Source organism: Athene noctua, chromosome 13 (assembly GCF_965140245.1).
Source record: "Athene noctua chromosome 13, bAthNoc1.hap1.1, whole genome shotgun sequence".
NCBI lineage: Eukaryota > Metazoa > Chordata > Aves > Strigiformes > Strigidae > Athene > Athene noctua.
Genome location: NC_134049.1, coordinates 806,545 through 827,005, shown reverse-complemented (window position 1 = coordinate 827,005; position 20,461 = coordinate 806,545). Strand labels below are relative to the sequence as shown.

General features: G+C 42.5%; 1 protein-coding gene across 1 annotated transcript in view; it reads left to right on the top strand.

Annotated features, from left to right (window-relative positions):
- MYZAP (myocardial zonula adherens protein) overlaps positions 1–19,730 on the top strand; it is a 58,297-nt gene extending 38,567 nt beyond the window's left edge. The window contains exons 11-15 of the mRNA XM_074917463.1: positions 4,659–4,742; positions 5,168–5,268; positions 14,326–15,021; positions 15,662–15,884; positions 16,777–19,730. Of these exons, the coding sequence (XP_074773564.1) occupies positions 4,659–4,742; positions 5,168–5,268; positions 14,326–15,021; positions 15,662–15,884; positions 16,777–16,914 (1,242 nt within the window). The 3' untranslated portion in view covers positions 16,915–19,730. The remainder of the gene's footprint in view (positions 1–4,658; positions 4,743–5,167; positions 5,269–14,325; positions 15,022–15,661; positions 15,885–16,776) is intronic.
- The last annotated feature ends 731 nt before the right edge of the window (positions 19,731–20,461 follow it).

The window sequence follows — 20,461 nt, the reverse complement described above, 5'->3', positions numbered from 1 at the left end:
CCTAGACTATTCTGGCCACCACCTGGGCCCTCAGTTCAGGACTGTGTTTGACCTGTCTCGCTTGGCCTCTCCTTGTTACCTTACATTCAGCCCAAAGTCAAAAGCTATTGCTCTGTCACCTGCTAGTTCTCTTGAAACAAAGACACTCAAGACCTGTATTTGTGCAATACAGGTTTATGGTGCTGTAAGTGTTACCATCTTATTTTAGTTTCCCCTAACTAGCATTTTCATGGAAAAATCGAAATGACATTAAGTAGCAAGGCAATCATTTTATTTTTGAGGTGCTTTTACCCAGTGTCAGCATTATGATCCAGTGTTCTTGTCACATTCCTCTGTCAAAGGAAACGATCACTTTTACTTTATGCAATGTGACTTATATAAAAATGTTGAATTAAGGTTGCATTTTATTTAAAATAGTAATATATTTAATTCTCTGAAGTTATTCCTGTTTTTCCTGGTTTCCTGTGACATGTCCCCTCAAGGGGCAGTCAGACCAGGTTTGCTCACTCCTGGTGCTAATGGCGTAAGATGATGTGTACTCAAGTCCTTATTCAGTAAATAAACTTTTTTTGTGGTAAACAGCTCTGGTGGGATGTGTCATCTCTGTGAGGGCTGTGAGTAGGCCTAGAGGTGTGACCTGACTCTGGAGGGTGTTGCAGTCCTTGGACTGCAGTAGGTGCTGGCCGTGTGGGGGTGCCTGTAGCGTCACGCAGCTGGGTGCTGCGCTCTGGCCCTGCCTTCCTGCTGCAGTGGCCTCGGAGGGTCACTGCTGCCCCTGGGGAGCAGCACTGCAGGACTTCTCCTGGCGATGACGCAGCCCCGCGTTTTACCCACTGCTGAATGTATTTCTCCTGGAATGTATTTGGTCTGTTTGGCTTTGAGTTCATAATATTGTGAAGATCCTGACCACGCCTGTAATCCGCCTGGTCTGGCCGTGCCAGTGGGTTTTACTGCTAGGCTAAGACTTTGTGCATGTGCAGATGGTGCAGCACCACATGGTCTCTGACACACACACACACACACACACGTGTGCACACAGACACACGAAAGGTTTATCGTAACATTCCTGCCAAATTGCAAACTCCTTTTTGGAGTGCAGGTCTGTGTTCGGGAAGGGGGGAGGCTGTTTGTCAAGGTCTTCCTCTTTGTATTCTGTTAGATTTCAAGGTGTCCATGCTCATTTTTGCCCTCAGACTATTCTAGTTAAAATAACTCAAAAACATCCTTAGGGAATTTGTGTCTCTGTAGCCAGTGTGAAGAACAAACAAAGTTTAACTTACACTAAAACACTATATAATACAGGTAAACATAATAGTTGCTGTCACAGTTTATTTCACGTCTTAGAGCCTTTGTATCATAGAGTGAATAGAACTCAAGGTAAATGGGTATAAAACTCAAGAGTTTGGTCTTGCTTTTGGCTAACAGATAATTCAATCACTTATTTGGAAACAGAAATATTTTGTATTTGATGTGAAAACCAGAATAGGCAGCTAATGAGGTATCTTCAGCAACAAGAATGAGTATCTGTCAGGGCAAAAGCCTCCCTGGTCACAGAGCTGTGCTTGGCTTCAGTTGTCTTTGTGTTCTGCTGATTGCTGGTCTTCTAATTATTTTCTTGTATGCACAGTAGGAGAACAGGATATTACTAGAGAAGACCCACTTGAAAGCCCTAAAAGAACAGTTTATCTCTTCTGAAGTGGAATTTATTGGCAGGACTGAAGCTATTGAAGCAGTGAAGATATAACTAGCTTAATTTAGTCATACTGTTAAGCAAAGCTGTAATTAAATATGGAGATCAAAATATGTTCTATGATTTTCTGAAAAGCGGTACAAGCTTTGTGTATCTGTGATTTGAAAACTGAAATTATATTAGCTTTGGATGACATGGCTAGTTTTTACATACACTTGAAAGTAAAAGGAAAAAAAGGAAATACCTGATCTTGGGAAAGGTGGATGATGATAGCACTCGTATATTCTGTAACTGTTCAGTTGAAAACACTTACTGTAGGGAGTTTGCATTTTAGCTTTTCCAGGTAATAACATCATTGTTTCAGTAAGATGTGGTAACTGAAGATCGTGGAGACAAAATTAAAGTTGAGTTGGTGTTTTCTTCTGTTTAATTTATGCATTTGTTTTGCTTAAATTTTTTTCATAGTTCTGGATGGTTTTGTTGAAATGTTTTATAATACCTAGCAGTAAATTTTTGTGAGGGTGAGAGTGCTACTGTTGTTTTGATTATTGTACCTTTGAATGCTTTATCATTCTCTTTTAGCAGATGTGAATATTTCTATTAATCGTTGTTTCCAGACATGCTGAAAAGTTTTACATTGGTGGTTTTTAAGGGGTTTGTTAATGTTCTTTCACAAAATTGATTTTAAGATACAAAGTTAAAAAGTGACTGGTGAGAGTGCATGGAAAATTTGACCCAAGTATTTAAAAATGATCTTTTTTGCATATCAATGTAATATAATGACTGCCAGGAAAAATGAATGTATTCTGAGCTTTCCTTGATTTCAGCTTGGCTGTTCTACAGATTGAACTAGCTTCAGTAAAAGACGACTAAATTTTTTACTAACAAATATTTTTTACTTTTTTCCTTAAAATTGTATCAGTGAAGCCCACAGCCAATGAATAACCTGACAAAGTAAGGCTGCCTCATTTAATGTGGACGTTTATAGAAAATGCCTAGTTTTTATTATGCATAGGTATTTTTATAGGTTTTTTGTGATAAAAAAAGCTACAGGCAGAGATCCGGGGGGGTGTGTGTGTGTGTTTTAACACTGTTGGCATATTGCCCAAAAATGTGAAGGAATGTGCAGGAGAGACACTTTTCCAGTGCTGGAATGGCAGTGTGATTATCTTTCCTCACGTAACACAGCTTCAAGGGCTTTACACGCGCAGTGATAGAGGCTCCACCAAAAGCACTGTGTGTCAGACTGGCATTCCTTCTGTGATCTGGACCTTCCGTTTACTGGCCTGGTTTACTTCTGATTCTGCTTTCAGGCTTAAGATCAGAATCTTTAATTTGCTTTAATGAGTTGTGGAGACAGTTGCCTCAGCGCAGTGTTTGCTGAGGAAGCTCTGGGTGGGCGCTGCCTAGTCAGAGAGCTGGCGTGGGGCCGGGGGGGTTGCTGAGGGTGTTGCAGCACCCACTTGAGAGACACGTTCCGATGGGCTTCGCAGGGGGACCATACGGGCTTTGACTTTCGTGTCATCTGACCTGAAACGGCTCGTTCAGGAAAGGTGGAATGGGAATGGGAAAAATGACAGCCCTGACACCATTTCGTGCTGAAGAACAGCCCGAGCACCCGCTGCTGTCTGCTTCCGTGGCTGCTGCTGGAGCACAGCACCTGCCTGAGCACAGAGCAGTGGGGAACCGTCTCCTCCCAGTTTCTGCCTCCACACGGATGTGGTGCAGAATCCCTTTTCTCCCTCAAACTGATCTTCCAGTGTACTTCTGATAAGTCTCCTTAGACATATTTTTAACACAGCTCTCTGCCTCTGAAGTAGGCTGGAACTACAGCTACAGGGAGCACCTTGTCTTCTGTGCTTACGAAGCGGTGTGTGTCTGCAGGTGCCTGTCAGTAACAACCTGAACTGCCTCCTGGGGAGGCAGCAACAATTGAAGTTGTTATTTAGCTGTTGTGTTGTTTTGCTCTTTTTATTAGCTGCTATTTTACTAGGTGTAGCCAGCAGGGGCTGAGAGAAAATAACAAGTGACTTTTCCTTTGGTCCGAGGAGAAAATCCAGTTTGTTTGCCCAAGATGCTGTTGTCTCCTGAATGCAGTCAGATGAAAGGAGCTCACCTTGTGCTCTCAACAGGTCTCTTGGACTATGCTGATAACAGTGTGAACCTCCCAGAGCAAATCTCACTTTCAGCAAAGGGTTCAAAAGAATGGGAAGCTGTGGCTTCAGGAGCTTTAGAAAGACATTTCCACGCAATCAGAACAGCTTTGGGCCGGCGGCGAGGGAGTAGTATGAAATCTGGGTCATACCTGGTTTCACTGGTCGTACCTGCTTGTGCTGGTTAGTAGCAGGGAAAGATGTAATGCAGAAGTTCTTGTCGTATGGCTCTGTGACCAGCAGAAATTCCAGAACAGAAGGAAGATTGTCTTCTGTTCCATATAGAACAGTATTAAGATGCAATGCTTCTGGTGCAGCTATCTTTATTTTCATTTTCATGAACATTTGTACATAACTTCTGTCCATTCCCTGGGTATAAAATGAAAATGCACTTCTTTTCAAGGAGTCTTGTATGCCAGGAAATAACTGAACAAACAAGACCTTCAGGAAACTAGCAAATGTGCCACATATTTTTATAGTTCAGATCGACGAGAGCACAGGCCATTGAATCAAAGATGGAGTTTTCCCTAGTTTGTTTTGTTACATGCCAATGTTTGAGTTTCCATTCTGTTTCCAGAAAAATACAAATTCTTAAAAGCCATGTTAGTATACATGTGTCATCTTTACATAAAAGATCCTAATTGTATGGGATGGTAGCTAATCCATGGATTGAAGGACTTTGTGAATCTATCTCTAGGTATTCGATTGTTGCTGAACTATAAAATTAAGCATGATTTCTTCCTGTGGTATCTAGGGCTTTTTCCTCCTCATCCTCATTAGACTAAATATTTTTTTATAATTTTTTTTCTTCATAGATTGAAATGCTAAGGAAGAAAGTAAAAGAAAAGGAATTATTTATAGTACAGCTTTTAGAAAAAATCTCTTTCTTAGAATGTGAGGTAAGGCATTACCTTTTAAGTTTGTATTATTGTGATTATTTTATGAAACCAAATAAAATGTGAACTAATATCACCTGATGTTATCTGGATGCATATTTACTGTGTGTTTGCTGTTCTTCAGTATGGAAATCAAACTTACGGCACCCGTCACATGAGGAATGTATGTCATACAAAGTCTCAATATTCATGCTAAGTTTCTTAACATACAATTATAACAGTATTATAATTACTTATAACAGAAGTTTCTGAGTAAAGTTGTTGATTTAATTTGTATTTTTTCCCAGAAGTAAGGATTCCTTTATTCTCTCAATAAATACTTTTACATTATTTCTTGTGGGGATAAGCCAATGTGCAATTTTATTTCCTTTTTTAAATTAACTTTATTTGAATAATATGAACTTGTGATGAAAATTATTGTTTTCCAGAATAAAGAATTACAAGATAAATTGGACTACTTAATGGAAAACCAACCAAAGACCAATACAGAAACCAGAGATACTGGTGTAGGATGTGATCTTCCATATAGGTATTTACTTTTTCTGCTTGTTCGTAGGTAACTTCTCTGTAATGTCCCTTACTGGTGGTGTATTAGTAAACCATTATGCTAATAAATTGTTAAAGTGGATTGTGGAGTTTTGCAAAATTTTCCTAAGTTAAAAGAGCACATCTGCTAGGTGTAATGTACTTCAGTGACTTACGGAGTAAGACTATTTTTTTAAAGATGCAAACATATTGCCTACCCTTGGAATGCTTTTCTACAGTAACATGATTTAAGCCGGGAGTAAAGCTAGAGATCTGGCTTTGTGAAATGTGGGAAATATTGATTAAATGTGTCTGCCAGCAGCACAGCAGAAGACAATGGACAGCTTGACCCTGAGGCTGGTTAACGCTGGCCTCGTGCGCGCTTTATTCCTGGTGTGCTTGGAGATGCGCCCGGGATCATTTTAAAGGGCAGGTAATACCAACACTAGTGGTTTAGGGCAGCAAGTTAACAGCAGGCTAACATTAGCACTTTTGCACTGAAGTGAGTGTCCCTGGTCTGCGGTGGCCGGTGGCTCTGTCTGCTGCACCCCTTCTCCTCCTGAACGTGGCAGCAGGGTTGCCCTGAGCCCTGGCAGCAGGGCTGCGGACTTGCTCGTGAATCTCCCCCTCAACAAGTCACACAGGGAAGGGCAAAACAGAAACAAAATAGTAAGGTAAGGGGGAGTGTTGCACAGAACTTTTACTACCAACAAGTAAACTTGTTCATCTTAACTGCCCTGCAAATTGAATCGTTTAGTTTGAGGAATGTAAATTAGCATATGAAATCAGCAAGCTGCAGTACAAACAAATTTCCTTTCCAGTTTAAAGATACACTAATTTCAGTGTTCAGCCTAGAGCATATTTTAATGGCATGAGTTTTGAAACCTCAGGACCAGTATTTTTTCACTCATGGAGCCAACAGAAAAGCTGTCTCTGTGGTCCTCTCTGGGGCCCCTCTGTATGTAACCACAGCTCCTATTTATCTGATATTTTTCCTATTTTTGAGATTTATCTCTATACAGAAATGTACCTCTCTGCAGTTTAGATTTCACGGAATTAGTCTTCACAGTTAATTGTTTTCTTAAATGTAATATTGCTGTCCTTATTGTTGCAGGATCCTTAGTCCTAGTAGCTGTATTGCTGGACATTCAGTACGAGCTCCAGCAGATGCCTGCATCTAAACTTGTCAGTATCTGCCATGTTTTTTATCAAATATTCTTTGTGGCATTACAGAAAAGAAATACAGAACATATCAAATACACCGAATAGTTTCATTTTAGCCTGTCGATACCAGTAGCCAGGCACAAGGTCACTGCTGTGACGTTTGCAGGCCAGCTGTCTCACACTCTGACATTAACTCTCTGAGCTTTTCTTGTCTCCTGAACAGCACAAGTATTGAGAACGGAAGATCTCCTGAAAGTGCAAGGCCGGTGAGGACGTACACCCCGTTCAAGAGAGTGTTGGAATTTAGCACAAAGAACAGCACATCGTGAGCATTCTAGTCAACACGCTTTCCAAATACGAGCAAATATCTTGCGCCTTTGCAGCTTGATTAGATAAATTTTTATCAAGTCATAGAGAACAGCAGCAGCATGGAGTCTTTCTAAATTTATCCTGAAAGCAGCTTTTTAGTAATTTCGTATCTGAAGTTACTGCTGACATTAACTGTGAGGGGGATGTGGAGGCAGCGGGATGAGTCAAACAGCAGTCAATATTGCTTCTTTAGAAGCTGTCCAGTGCAATGTGTCATTTCAAATGCCTGCAAGGAAGGAGTTATATAGCTGTACAGGGGTTTTTTTCTTCAATTGTGTGATAATTCTGTTGTGTAATGAAGCTCTAATATATTTTATTTTCAGTACTACTGGAAGCAGTATCTGAATGTGTGCTGGCAGAGGGCATTAGTGTGAAAGCTCCACCTGTCTGTACCAGGTGAGAGGGCTGGTCATGCCTGTCCTGGAGACCTGGGAGAGAGAGCTGAGGGCTCTGGTCACCTGGAAAAGGTTCAGCCCGAGCCAGCCCTCCCGTGCTGGGAGGGAGGGATGCAGCCGAGCTGTTTCAGATAGTTCCCCCAGTGCGTGCCGATGAATGGCCTGTTTGTTGCTCAAAACAGAAAGCGATAGAGCAGATAGAAATGGATTTTGCTTTGTTGGACTGAGGCGCTGCTTTGCACTTCCTCAGTCATGGGATGGAGTGATTATTGGTGATACATTCAATAGTAATTGTGTAGGAAAATCCCTGTCACTATTTACTTTTCCATTAGAGGAAGGAATTGTTATTAAACAGAATTTTGCCTACAGCAAGCTGCAGCAGTCCCTGCAATTCCTACAGCAATAGCAATCCTGAATTAGGAGTTTGATTCCCGAGTACTTTTTTTTTTTTTTTTCCAAAGCACTTACAATCTTATCCTTGACTTCAGAGTACCAGCAGGAATGACTGCATCTAGTACTAAACTTATTTAAATATATATATAGGGTATATTTTTACATCTTGATTTCCCAGTCTTAGTGAACTAAAATGAATTATGAATGTTTTCTTGTAGTTCTGTTAACGTGAATGAAGGGCATTTTTAAAATGACAACAACTGCTATAGAAAACAAACAACTTGCATTTTACATGATACTTGTTGTCCCTGCACTGAATGTCAGTCCCAGGAGGTACTCACCTTCCCACGGGGCTTCACAAAGTGATTGCTTTTATCTCCAGTCTAATACAAGTTATTAAATACAGTACTGTCTGTTCAAATAAAGTATGCTCAGTAGAGCTGTATTTAAAATAAGAATATTGACCTCATAATCCAGATCTTATTCCTACATTATTTCATGGGTTTCTGAATTTGTTAGAGAACTTTGTTTATTCTGTAGCTGTGATGTTTAACTAGTAAAGAAGCCTGTATTAGAGGATGGATTGAAGGATGGTTTGATGTGGTACAGGTATTTTGCAGGAACATGAATTGCTTGATATGATCAAAGCATATATAAAATAAAACGGGAAGTTCAAACTTCTCCAGCTTTTGAGCTCAGATCATCCTCTGTTTGCACATAAGCTATTTTTTCCCTCATGACCTGTTCAGTTCCTGAGAACTTAAAATGGTCATTCCTTTTAGAAAAGTCAAACACAATATCGTGGATTGTATTATGCACAAAATTCAAGAAATAATTGCAGTCAAAGCAATTAACAAAAAGGTAAGTTATCTCCTGCGTGAAGGAAGCCTGTAATCTTCACTGGTGTGGGAGTCACAAACATCCACAGCTACTCAATGTTTCTTTAAAAAATAATAATTAAAAAATAGATCGTTAGTTTTAATAGCTCCAAAAGGAAACTCTGTTTACTTCCCATGTGATAAGGGAGTGCAAAATATCTCATAGATATCAAAAGGGCAAAGCAGACCCTCCAGCTGTCACATTTAGTAAGCAGGCATGGTACCACACATTTGCCTCAACAGCTGCTCCCAGAGAATCTCTGGAGTGGGAAAGGGCTTGAAGAGAAGGTCCCTGACGATAAAGCCTATAAAAACGGTCCTCAGACAAAGCACCCTGTCATTATGCAGAGTAGTTGTCTTGTACCCGAATACCAAAGAGCTGGAAAGAGCTGACACCTGGAGAAGGTGTAGCGTTAACAGTGCACAGGGTATTGCTGATGGAGGGTTTGATGCTTCAAGTGAACTTGGGAGAGAGTTTGTTCAACCAAGTTCCCAAATAACAGCTAATTTTATCAATAGTTATGAACAGCTAAGATCATGAAGTGAAACTCTAAAAGAGAACACATTGAAACTCCAAGTGTATGTGGAGGAACCCAAGAGACGAGGGGTAATGACCCAACTCCGATCTCGGCGGTAAGCTTTGTACTTGTGTTACCGTATCTCCCTCTAGTGGCTGGTAACAGCAAATATTTGTATAGTTTCTGGTTCTGAAGACACTAAAAACTAATCCCAACTGGCCACACTAATATCCATCAGGGATGCAGCTTTAGTTCAGTACATAATGCCTTTTAGCATTTTTTGTGCCCAAACAGTCCCTCTATATTTCGGGAATTGAATTCTGAACCATTGTTTGTGAAAGTTACCTTCAAACTTATGAAATGCATGTTGTTGTAAAGGACATGAACTGACAAGTTTAAGTAAGTAAAAATACTTTATCCCTCTGTTTTTGGCCAGAATTCAGAAAACAGAACCTGATGACTGTGAGGTGCTCAGTGACTGTAGGAGAGGGCAGGATGAGGTATCAAAATGCTGTTTTGAGACAGACCTCAAAGGAAGTTCATTCTGCTTTTAATACATCCCTGAGGATCTCCTCTGAAAGTACTGCAAGGTATTTTAATGGAGACATGCAAAATTATGGTCATCTGCTCAAGACTTTACCAAGGCACTAGTAAGGTGTTGAGTATTTCCTGTAAAAGTTTTCGATGTAAATTGTCTTGACTATTTGATATGATTTTTCTCCCTAAAGCACATTGAAATCTGTGCTACATTTTAAGAGCATTTTGACCCGCAGTGAGCTGGATGATTGTCATTTGATTGGACTAGTGGTCAGAGTTTGGTAACTATGAAGAACGGGAAAGGAAGAGTACTTACATAATTGTGTTACGTGTAAATGTAGAGCTTTCCAGTCAAATCAGCAACAGTGTAAATTAGCATAGATAGTAACAAATCTGACTGAAAAGACTTAACACTTCAGTATAAATTTTGTTGATTTGAGATTGGGTTAATTAGTACTATAACATTAGAAACGAGTAAAATTTCTATAAACATGAATAAAAGCCATATAGATAGGTCCCAGAAAGTGCATTAAATATAGTCAATTGTATGACTACATTTGTACCATGATAAGTATTCTTTTGTGATTTATTCCAGTTACTCTGGAAAGTATTTTGGGATACAATTTTCATATGCGCTGTATAAATAATGCAGTTATGTTGTATGCTTTTAATACGTCCTCTATGCAGGATGTGAAAAGGATAAATTCAAATAAATATTGTATTTAAACTTTCTAGTCTGTTGTGTCAACATTCATTGGAAATAAACTTACATGAAAACCTCGCACACTCTCACTCTACACAATCCTGTTTGTTCAGAACATGTGTGAATGCAGGAGCGGTTCCCCTGATTTCTTGCAGTGTTTCCTTTGGCAGAGGGGCTCTCGAGAACAGGAAGACACTCCCCTGCTAAAGACTAAAGACTCTTCCCAAAGCCAAGTAACGAAAGCAGATGAACTCTTTTGTGAAATAAAGAACTACTGACTTGCACAGGATAAACAAGAACTGGGCAGTGCAGCTCTTGCAAAAATACCCAACAACTTCAGACCTGGCAGATAACACCTGAACACGTCTGGGATGGTGCTCACCAGGCTCCAGCGTGGTGAGGTTGGTGTGACTGTGGCCCTTCTTTTTTAAAGTGTATATCCACTCACTGATAACAGAGATTATTTATCTTTAAGACTCTCACAATGGAACAATCTACATGTCAACTAAACGACAAGAGGTCATGCAAATAACACAGTCACAGTGTTCCTGGTTTGCTGAAGAATGAGAAGTTTGTTACCTCGGCAATGCCTCCCTGTGTACATGTGTTCAGTACAGGTTGCCAAAATGACCTCATAAAATCTTGTTGAGATCAGCAACACTCAGGGCTGGACCTACAAACCAGGATTCTGGGAGCTGCATAATAATGCTTTTTGGAGAGGCTCTAAATCCTTGTTTTGACATCTGAAGACTCTTAGACATGGACAGATGAGCACACAGGTAAGAGGTAAGTTTTCTCCACATTAAGTCTGTGATTTTGTACAGGAAACCCCTGCCCCACAGAATGGAGGTGTACATGCTGAGTTTCATTCCACTTACATTTTCTTTCATTCCCATTCAGCACCTGGGGCTATTTGCATGTGTAAAAGAAGAAAAGTCCTTAAGATACCTGATGAGTTCAGGCCCTTCCAGCCCTACCTCAAGCACTAGAACATGGCAGAAACACAAGAAAACAAGGTGATGGGAGCCACCTACAAGTTAAGGTATGTGAAAATTTTCAAAAGAAAAAGTACTTGGTGAATTAAATACGCAGGATTGAACATCGATGAGGTGACAATATTCTACAAAGGTGTGTGTGATGTGTAGCCATGTACAGTAATCTGACAACTGCTTTCCATATGTGAAACGGTACGTCCACAGGTATAAGCATGGGTAGGATTGCTTTTAAGGTATTTGGGGCTTTTCTACAGAAATAAGGGAGGAGTTACTTTCTTTAAATTAAGAACAAATTAATTATTGCAAAGGTGCATCATGCTGATTAAAAAAGTTGGTTTTTAAAAATGAAATTAAAATGATTCAATATTCCATATATACCATTTTTTCTGTTATTTTGGGGGTGGTTTATTTTGTTTGTGTGGCTTGATTCCTCTCCTCCTGACCTCAATATTTTCATGTAGGAGCAGAAAGACTCTTAAGTTTTTTCTCCCCTCAAAACTTACATTCTAAAGTCTCTTTTGCCCCTTTTCCTAGTGAAAAGAAGTAACATTTATGTATTTATAAAGTTGAAGAAAGGAGAAAAGGACAATGGGAATAATACCTTTAACAGAAGAGTGTTATTTTTACTTATAATACCAGTGCTGGACAGCCTCAGATATTTCTGACAGAAGATTTTTCCACCTGAAAAAATTCAGCCAGTTGTACCTCCTGGCCATCTCCCCCGATGCCACATGACCAGAATATGTCAGGTTAGTCGTAACTAGCATTGATAGAAATACTAAAAATTCAAACACAAAGGTCTGTTGTAATCTATTTAAAAATCTATGCTAGAGTAAGTTACTTAGTGATTTGAATGCTTTTCTTTTTAGCTATACTGTGTACAAAGATGGATACTCCTGGGTCACATCTTGCTTTGTGTTGTTTTTTTCATGCGGTTTATTTTTTTTGTTAGGATACCTGATTTTCTTCTTCATTGTCATTCTAATAATTTGTCTTGTAGAAATAATACTAAATTGCATCGTAATTCCAGCTATGCTATGGCAGAATAAATATTTAACTCTAGATATCTAGTGACAGAAAACAGACTGACTGCAAACTGGATCTAATAAAAGCCCTTGAGGTAATGTCCTAAGGGATAAACATAGGAAAGCCCCTTATGTAAGAAATAGTAAACAGGAGCTGAGCGGAGCTGAGCCACCATGATGGAAGTGCCGAGCACTGGTCTGAGGTCGTTCCTCTAGACTCAGGTCCATGCAGGCAGAGGCAGTGCTCTGTTTCCGTGCCCAGCCTGCTCAGGAGCAGGAGGCTAAAAGGCGAGGTGAAGTTCCTTGTTGCAGGATGCACAACTGTTACGCAGGTGCGGGACTTAAGGCAGCAGTTCAGAGACCTTGGGCCCTTCAACAGTGGGCGAGCTCCCGGTGGGGAACACTCAGCCATTCCTCTTCCCTCAAGTCTCGGGACGCACCCGCAGGACTTTCCACAGGAGACAGTCCGGGTTGTGCACAGCAGACAGCAAAATGGTCTCTTCAACCAGCACTTCACTTGGCTTTTCTCACCCGCTCACGGTAGTTTTTCCATGGGTAGCTGCCTACTTGATTAATCTCATTTCCCCTGGCCCTCAGCCTTCCATTCAGCAGGCAGCTGGGCAAACAAAGGGGCGGGCAGCCGCTGGAAAACCTTCCTCCTCCGGTCCCTGCGGGGCAGGCCCCCTGTCCATCCTGCTCATAAAACAACTGGTGGGACATCTCTTGAGAAATGGGGCTCTTCACAATTGCTCGGATCAGGAAACCTCCACTGGGATCAACTTTAAAAGGCTGACATCTGCCACCTGGGAAGGACCATTCACTAATGACCTCATTACTACTCGATGGAGTGGATTTACTAAAGCTCGTAGCACTTGTATCAGTGAGGAAAGTTTGGGGTCGGCGGGCTGACGTTACATCGCGGTCTGGACGTCTGTATTCAGCCTCTGCATCAGACAGAAACACGTTAAAAAACAAATGCCATGGGAAGAAAACGTTACCAATCTGAAAAGTAAACCTCGAGTCCTGAACAGGAACTGATACCGGACACGCGGAGACGGCACGGCGCTTGTCAGAGTAAGCGCAAAAAAATGAGCGCAAGCCGCATGCAAGCTTTTGCAGCTTTCTGAGTGTGCCAGGAGTGCGGAGCTCGGGAACCGCAGCCCGGCCGCTGCGGGCTGTGCCCAGCGCTGGCCGAGGGGGGCTGAGCGGAGCCACCCGGGGGCTGAGCGGAGCCGCCGGCGCGGGAGGGGGCGGGGCCTTCGCGTTCGGCCGGGCCCCGCCCCGCCGCGCCGCCGTCGCTTCCGGTAAGATGGCGGCCCCCACGGAGCGGCGGAAGCGGCGCCGCGGGCGCCGGGCCTGGGCGGCGGCCCCGGTGGCGGGCGGGGCGGCATGGCGGCGGCGGGCGGCCTGCGGGGCCGGGGGCTCCCCGAGCTGCGGGACATGCTGCGGCGGCAGGAGCGGCTGCTGGCGGACCGGTGAGGAGGGCGGCGCGCGGGCAGCGGGCCGGGCCTCCCGCCGGGGAGGGTCAGCCCCCCGTTCCGCTCCCTTCGGGGCCGACGGAGCCTCCTGCACGTCGCTGGGGCTTCCCGGTTCTGCCGCAGCAGCGGCGCTGCGCCCCCAGCGCCTCCCCGCGGGCCCTGTCCCCGCCGCTGCCTCAGGCCGGGGGACGGCGGCGCCTTCCTCTGCGGGCTGCCGGGCCGCAGCCGGGCTTGGCCTTCCCATGGCGCCCGGCCCTGGCTCTGCAGCCTGCGCCGTGTCCGGAGACGGCCGTAGCGGCTTTTTCTGTGAATACGGACGGAAGAATCCGTGTACTCCACTTTGCAGAAAATACTAAATGGTATTTGCAGAGCGGCAGTTACATCTCTGAACAGAAAGAGATGTAGTAGTTGCTTTATCACAGTATACACGAGGCTGCCAGTGCTCTGCATCTTACCACTTGTCAGAAATCTAGTATGTAAATAAGAAACTTACTGTTAGAATAAGAACCCTGCCACACTAACTGTTCTAATAAAATAGTTCTGTGTCTCAGATTGAAATAGAATTGTTTATGCCCTGTCAAATAATTTTTTTTTTTTTGGTCTTAGGAAATTCATTGCTAGACTTCCAGATAAGGGTAAGAAGATCTCAGATTTTGCTGAAAAGCTGAAGCTTGCTATTTTAGAAGAGGAAGAATTAGAAAGGACAGCTGAGCTGTTATCTGCTGTCAGGTTGAAGTTTCAGGTGAAACAGGAGGAGATTAATACAAGCAAACAGCAAGTTACCCTGAATGAGGCCACGCTGAACTGTGAAGATTCCTCAGTCTTCAATGAGAACTCTAAGATTAAAGAAGCTTCTGAGATTTCTTCCCAACAGCAGGAGGCAGAATCTGTTGAGCAAGATGCCACAAATATAGCTCTGGAAAAACAAAGGACTCCGAGGAAAAATGATACAGTAAAGACTGTTACAAAAGAACAGAATCTGGCTTGTGAAGTCATCTCCAAGTCAGCTGCGAGCAGTCATCTGAAAAATGATCAGCGGGTATCTCAGAGCAATATTGAGGATGGCACGGAAAGTACAGGTGCTTTGGACAACAGTAAAGATGTGTTGGTTGATGCCTTTCAAAAAGTTTCAATTGTAGATGGGAATAATAGTGAAGAAATGTTGGAAAAAGAGCAGAATGCAGCTAAACATAAGGGCAGTATCTTTGGAAGCCTGCACCCCAAGACACCACATTATATTGAAGTTCTAGAGTCCAGAGCCAAGAACCCAGTCATAAAAAAAACCAAATTTAAAACAAATGTGTAAGTATTATGTAATAGAAAAACCTTTTGTGAAATAACTGACTGGTATAAAATTGAACGTGGTAAAGAACCGAGCATGGTGGATTTATTTTCCTGTGGTGATTAAAGAGATGTGAAGTCACACAACATGCAAGGTTCATATGTTGGCTCTTGAGCAGTCGGTGCCACAGAATCTCAGTGTTGAGCAGTGGTCTGATTCCACCCATTTGAAACAATTGTCATGACCCTTCAGAGTTTCACAGCTTAAGCTGCAAAACTTTCTTGTGGGTCAGATCTAGAACTTGTAGAACTTTAACAGAAGGTGACCTGTTGCTTTTCCTGCCCCTCTAGGGAAATGACAGTTCCCCTTGTCTGTACTGGTGGCAGCAGCAGTTCATGCTTTGTGTGACTCCCAAAGCATTGCTGCTGCATGCTTCTAACTAATTGGGTTTTGTTCACTGTCAGCTGTAACCTGTGATATTGTCTCCCTGTAGAGAAATCTTTGGGGTTTTTCTGAGTGCTGCTTATTTTTTATTTGTTTATGGTGTCATAACACTTCATATTTCTTTTCAGATTTTGCTTGTTGGAAATAACAGATTTTGGAACTGAAGTTGTTCGAACTTGTGTTGCAAATTTGGGTTGCAACTTTTATCTCTTCCAGATTGTCGGGAGACCCAAGTGGATCGTCGCACAGTTCCTCAGCCAGCCAGTCACCTGGCGGGTTTGGCTCTCCAGTGACTGCTGAGGAAAGGCGACTTAGAGACAAGAAACATTTGAATGACATCACAGCAGCTCGGCTGCCACCGCTTCACCACTCCCCTGCTCAGCTGCTGTCCATAGAGGAATCCATAGCCATTCAGATACAGCAAAAAGAAGCTTATGAGGTACGAGTTTACAGTTTGGTCTGAAAAGTAATTGTATGATTGGGATCACTCCTAAAAAAGAGCATGAAGGGATCTTTTCATACTGATGAATCTGATGATGAAATTAAGATGGTCAGACTTTGAGGAGAGACACTTTTTCTTGTATTTGATTCTTTTAGTGATCTAATAACGTATTAATGCTTTCTGAAACTGTTATTCCTGCATTAAACAAAACGTAGTGTTACTCTTTATGCATTGATACTCTAACCTCATTGCACTCACTTCATCACCGACTAGAAATTTAAATGGGTACCTTGCCTATTAGTCTTAAGGAGGTTTTGGCCCTTGCATAAATGAAGGCCTAGCAGTATTTGTTATTCTTGAAACATGCAATTTGCCTTTAATTATGCTGTGCCTGCAGAATCTGAGTTCTGAGGTTCTTGAAGTTCTATTGTAATGGATTTTGATTTTCCATGTAGTGCCAAGCTAAATTAGATACTAACATCAATGTGTTTGTTGCTGCTTATTGTTTTAGAAGCACTTGCTAATTTAGTCATCTTGGCACTTTAAGGGAAGTAATTTATTTGGAGAATGGAGACCCCTTTTGCTGGTGTTGCTGAATGACAAGCATTGCCACTGCTGTGCGGTTGCTGTGCACAGCTGCTCTCAGGCCGAGTGACTGTGTTCTGTTAAAGCAGACGTTAGCGTATCGCAGGTGAGGAACTTCAAGTCTTGTGAAAAGGTCTTCAATTTTTAGTAGCACAGTTATGTGTAAGTGTGAAAAGAAGCCCACTCTGGAATTACTAATATTATGTCAGGTTCGTACTTTAGTTTTTTCAGGACCAGGATAAAAATGACAAATGAACGCTTTTTTTAACTTGTGTCTTTTTTTTTTTTTTTACCTTCTATATAGGAAATGCAAGCCAAGCTGGCAGCACAGAAGCTTGCTGAGAGATTGAATATAAAAATGCTCAGGTTTGAACCAGAGGGGGAGGCCTCAATGCAATACAGAGAAGTGAGAGATGAAGATTATTTTTCAGCAGAGGACTGAATTCACAGAGGGATGTCTGAGGAGGAGCCACATAACTGATATTTATGCAGTACTTCTTAAAACCCACACCTGGATTTGAGAATGCTTGATCTAGTCATTTCTTTTCTTAATATTTTGACATTACAGCTATGGGAAGGGTTCGCTATAAACCTTGTAAACATAAGTGTTATTAATCCCAGTGTGATTTGGGAACGGATTTTTGAGCACTTGGGGCAGTTAATTCTTAGGGATTGCCCCATAGTTTTCAGCCACATCACAGTGAGCTCTTCAGTACACGTTTGTAGGCAGTGATGAGTCATCTACAAGAAAAGGTTTCTTCTGCACAGAAATGTGAGTGCAAAGGGCATCAGCACACATGTCCATAAAGTAAGCTAAGGTGCCCGTGAACTGCTCGCAGGTGTGAAAGCTTTTGTGTAGGTGTGAGATACTTCTTTTATCTATTTAGGATTATCTTGCTTTTACCATATGGTGAAAATATGTGTCCAGACTGCTACAATAAATACGTGATAGTTGGACTGTAAGTTAGCTTCTTATCCCATGAGAACTTGTTTCTGTGCCAGCACCTAAAAATAACACTTTCTGCCCTTATGTTGTAAATGGGTAAGTTATTTTGTAACTCAAATTCTCTTTGGGCTTTAAGGGACTCTGCTGTTTCATTTTTGGTTGTTACTGCAAAGCACATGAAGAGATCAAGTTATTCTGAAGACTTTAATATTTTTATTAAAGGTCTTGGTGTTTTTCCATACTTTTGTACACTGCTTTCATACTTTGGAATACTATTTTTTCATGGTCTGATACTGTAAATTAAGAGATCCACCCTCTGGTTTTCTTGGAGAAAATGTTCTGTGTATTTTGAAGTTTCAGCTGTTCTTTGAAGATAAAAAAAAAATCTTCCTTACAATAACATTTTCTGCCTTTTAATGTGAATTTTGAAAGATAAGGAACACACCTGAGAAGTCTTTCACAATGATGTTCCACTGTTGACTAGGATATTCCAAGCCTAGTATGAGTTCAGTTCTGAAAAACAAACCTGAGAGATTCCTTGCACAGTCTGGCACTGCTTGCCTAGAGCTGCAGCAGCCGTGAGTGCAGGCAGCAGTGGGCACAGCTCTCCCTGGGTGGCTGTGTGTTCCTGCAGAAGTGGGGTCTCTGGAAACCAAGGGTGCTCCCGGTGGGAGTCATGCAGAAAGCTGCACGCTACCATCCAGAGATGGGGGATGCAGTCCCTGCCACTGCAGGAGTGCACACAGCGCTTCTCTGCAGGCAGTAACTCTGTCCCAGGTGCTCCACGCGCTCTCCCAGGCAGGGCCCGTGGCACAGCCCATACCCTGGCAGTGCAGTTTGATGTGGAACTGCTGCTAAGCTAGTATGTGGTATTTTTTGACTAGGTCATCTGTTGTTCATCTGTGGTGCCTCTTTTCCTGTACCATTTCATCTCACAGGTTTCTTCTCATTTCATTGGCTTCTCATCAGCTCTCTGCCTTCCCTTTTCCTTATAAAACTTCTCCTGTCACTAAAGCAAGTTCATATTCTGCATCTCTGCACCAGCCATTCCCTTTCATAGGACGTACCACTGCATTAACCTTCTGCCATGCCGTGCATGCTCCTGCCATTGCTGCCTTCTGCTTTCTGTAACCCCCATCTAAATACCAGCAGTGCATCAGCTGTGCACCTTGCCACCTCCTACACGCTTCAGTCACTTGAATATCCTGGAGTGACCTGAATGTGGTTTTGTCACAGCTGTGAGAGCCTCCTGCTGAGGCTTTCCTGCCTTATTTCTGATTTGGGTTTCAGACTGTGCAGGTATTTGCTACTTCCAGGCCTTATATCCTCTTTACTGCCTTTTCCTGTTTTTTTACTCTTTTCTGTGCTCTTCATCCTCCCAGCTTCTCACCATCACATCTTTGTCAGCACTGTTTTTTGGCACGTTTTCAGTTGTTCACGTTCATCCCTCAGCATCAATGTTGATGACCCATCTGATCCTCAGTTGTATGTATTTCTGCCCTCAGCATCCTCCTGCAGCGTGTGGCTCTGACCCCACAGCCAGTGGAATGCTCTTGTGGATGCAGTTCGTCTCTCACACCACTGTTGTCCATGCTGCCACCTGCTCATCCAGCCGGGTCCTGGCATCAGTCCTCCCGTTACTGCAGTCTGGTGTAACTGCACAAGGACAAGAGGCCCCAGAAGTGTATTGGCTTTCCCTTTGCTGTTGCATGAAGCACAAGTTACCCCTTCCAGGCCTGTTTGCATCTCTCCCCCTTGCTAATATCATCCCCCTTGTCCCCGTACTGACTGTGCTGTCACACCTCTTTACTGTGTGTGGTTCTCCATGCTGGCTTTTTTGTGCTAAAAGTCCTTGTGGAATAGAGTGCTGCATGAATACAAACCCAAGCTGAAGGTGTGAATTTTAAGTTACTGCTGAAGGGTTTGTACCACTGCAAAACCTGGAAGTTTTCATAGGGGGTTGTTGGTCCTAGGTTCTGAGCACAGGTATGTACTTTGAATTAAGATTTTGTCAGTGATGAGAAAGCAAAGAGACAGGTATGGAGTCCCATGTTAAGGAGGATGTGCAATCCAGGTGTTTGTAAAAGGTTTGGAGAATAAGAAGATGAATCATGGAATGGTTTAGTCATACTGAATTAAGTTTCTGATCGACTGTGGTATTGCTGTTGTGTATTTCACTGTTCTCCAGTTCCAGAACATTTCAAAATGTACACAGAATTGAGGAGCTTGCTCTAATTTTGGGGAGTGGACTGTTTTATTGGAGTGGGCTGTTAACCCAGTAGAAAATAAAGAATTGGTAATATGTTTCTGAAGTTCCTCATGTGAATAATGCTTTGTTTTGACCATGTAGTTTGCAGCCAAATTTTAGAGAAAACCAGAACCTTTTGCTTCAGTGCTCCACAAGGCAAGCGCTGGAGATGGAGTTAGGAGACAATTACTGTGTAGAGAAAGAAAACTTCTGGGAATGCAAATGGATGAGAAAAGATCTGTAAGACCTAAAGCTGGACAGTTGTGCAGGTCTGAAAGATGGCACAGAGACAGGGCTTAAATGGTGTGCTGCAAGTCTACGAGCTGTAGAGCATGTGAGGCAGTACCTGCGCAGCAGCAGCTGTAGTCCCTTGGTTTTTGCACTGTTAGAAGTACCTGAGCTCCAACCTGCACAGAATAAAAACACTATAACAGCTTCTGCTCACAGCTGTAATGTTTCTTGGGGGAGAGAACATGCAGTCTGGTTTGCCAGCTGTGGTGATAACATGATCTAGAGGTTTTAGCAGCCTAAAAGTTAATGTTATTTGGGAAATAACATTTGAAAGAACAAGGACCTAAATGCTGCCATACTGAATTATTTTGAGGGACTATAACTAAGGTAGAAAGGATGCATAAGCTTTTCCTGGGTTTTGGAGTTAGACCTAGCTGACAGGCCAGCAGTTCTGTTGGTAGAACTGTAGCAGTTCTTGTAGGCTTGCCGACTGCTCCTAAGGGCCACGCGATCAAAAAAGGGTCTGTAACAATAAGCTGCAAGTTCCCGTGTGGAGGAAATGGG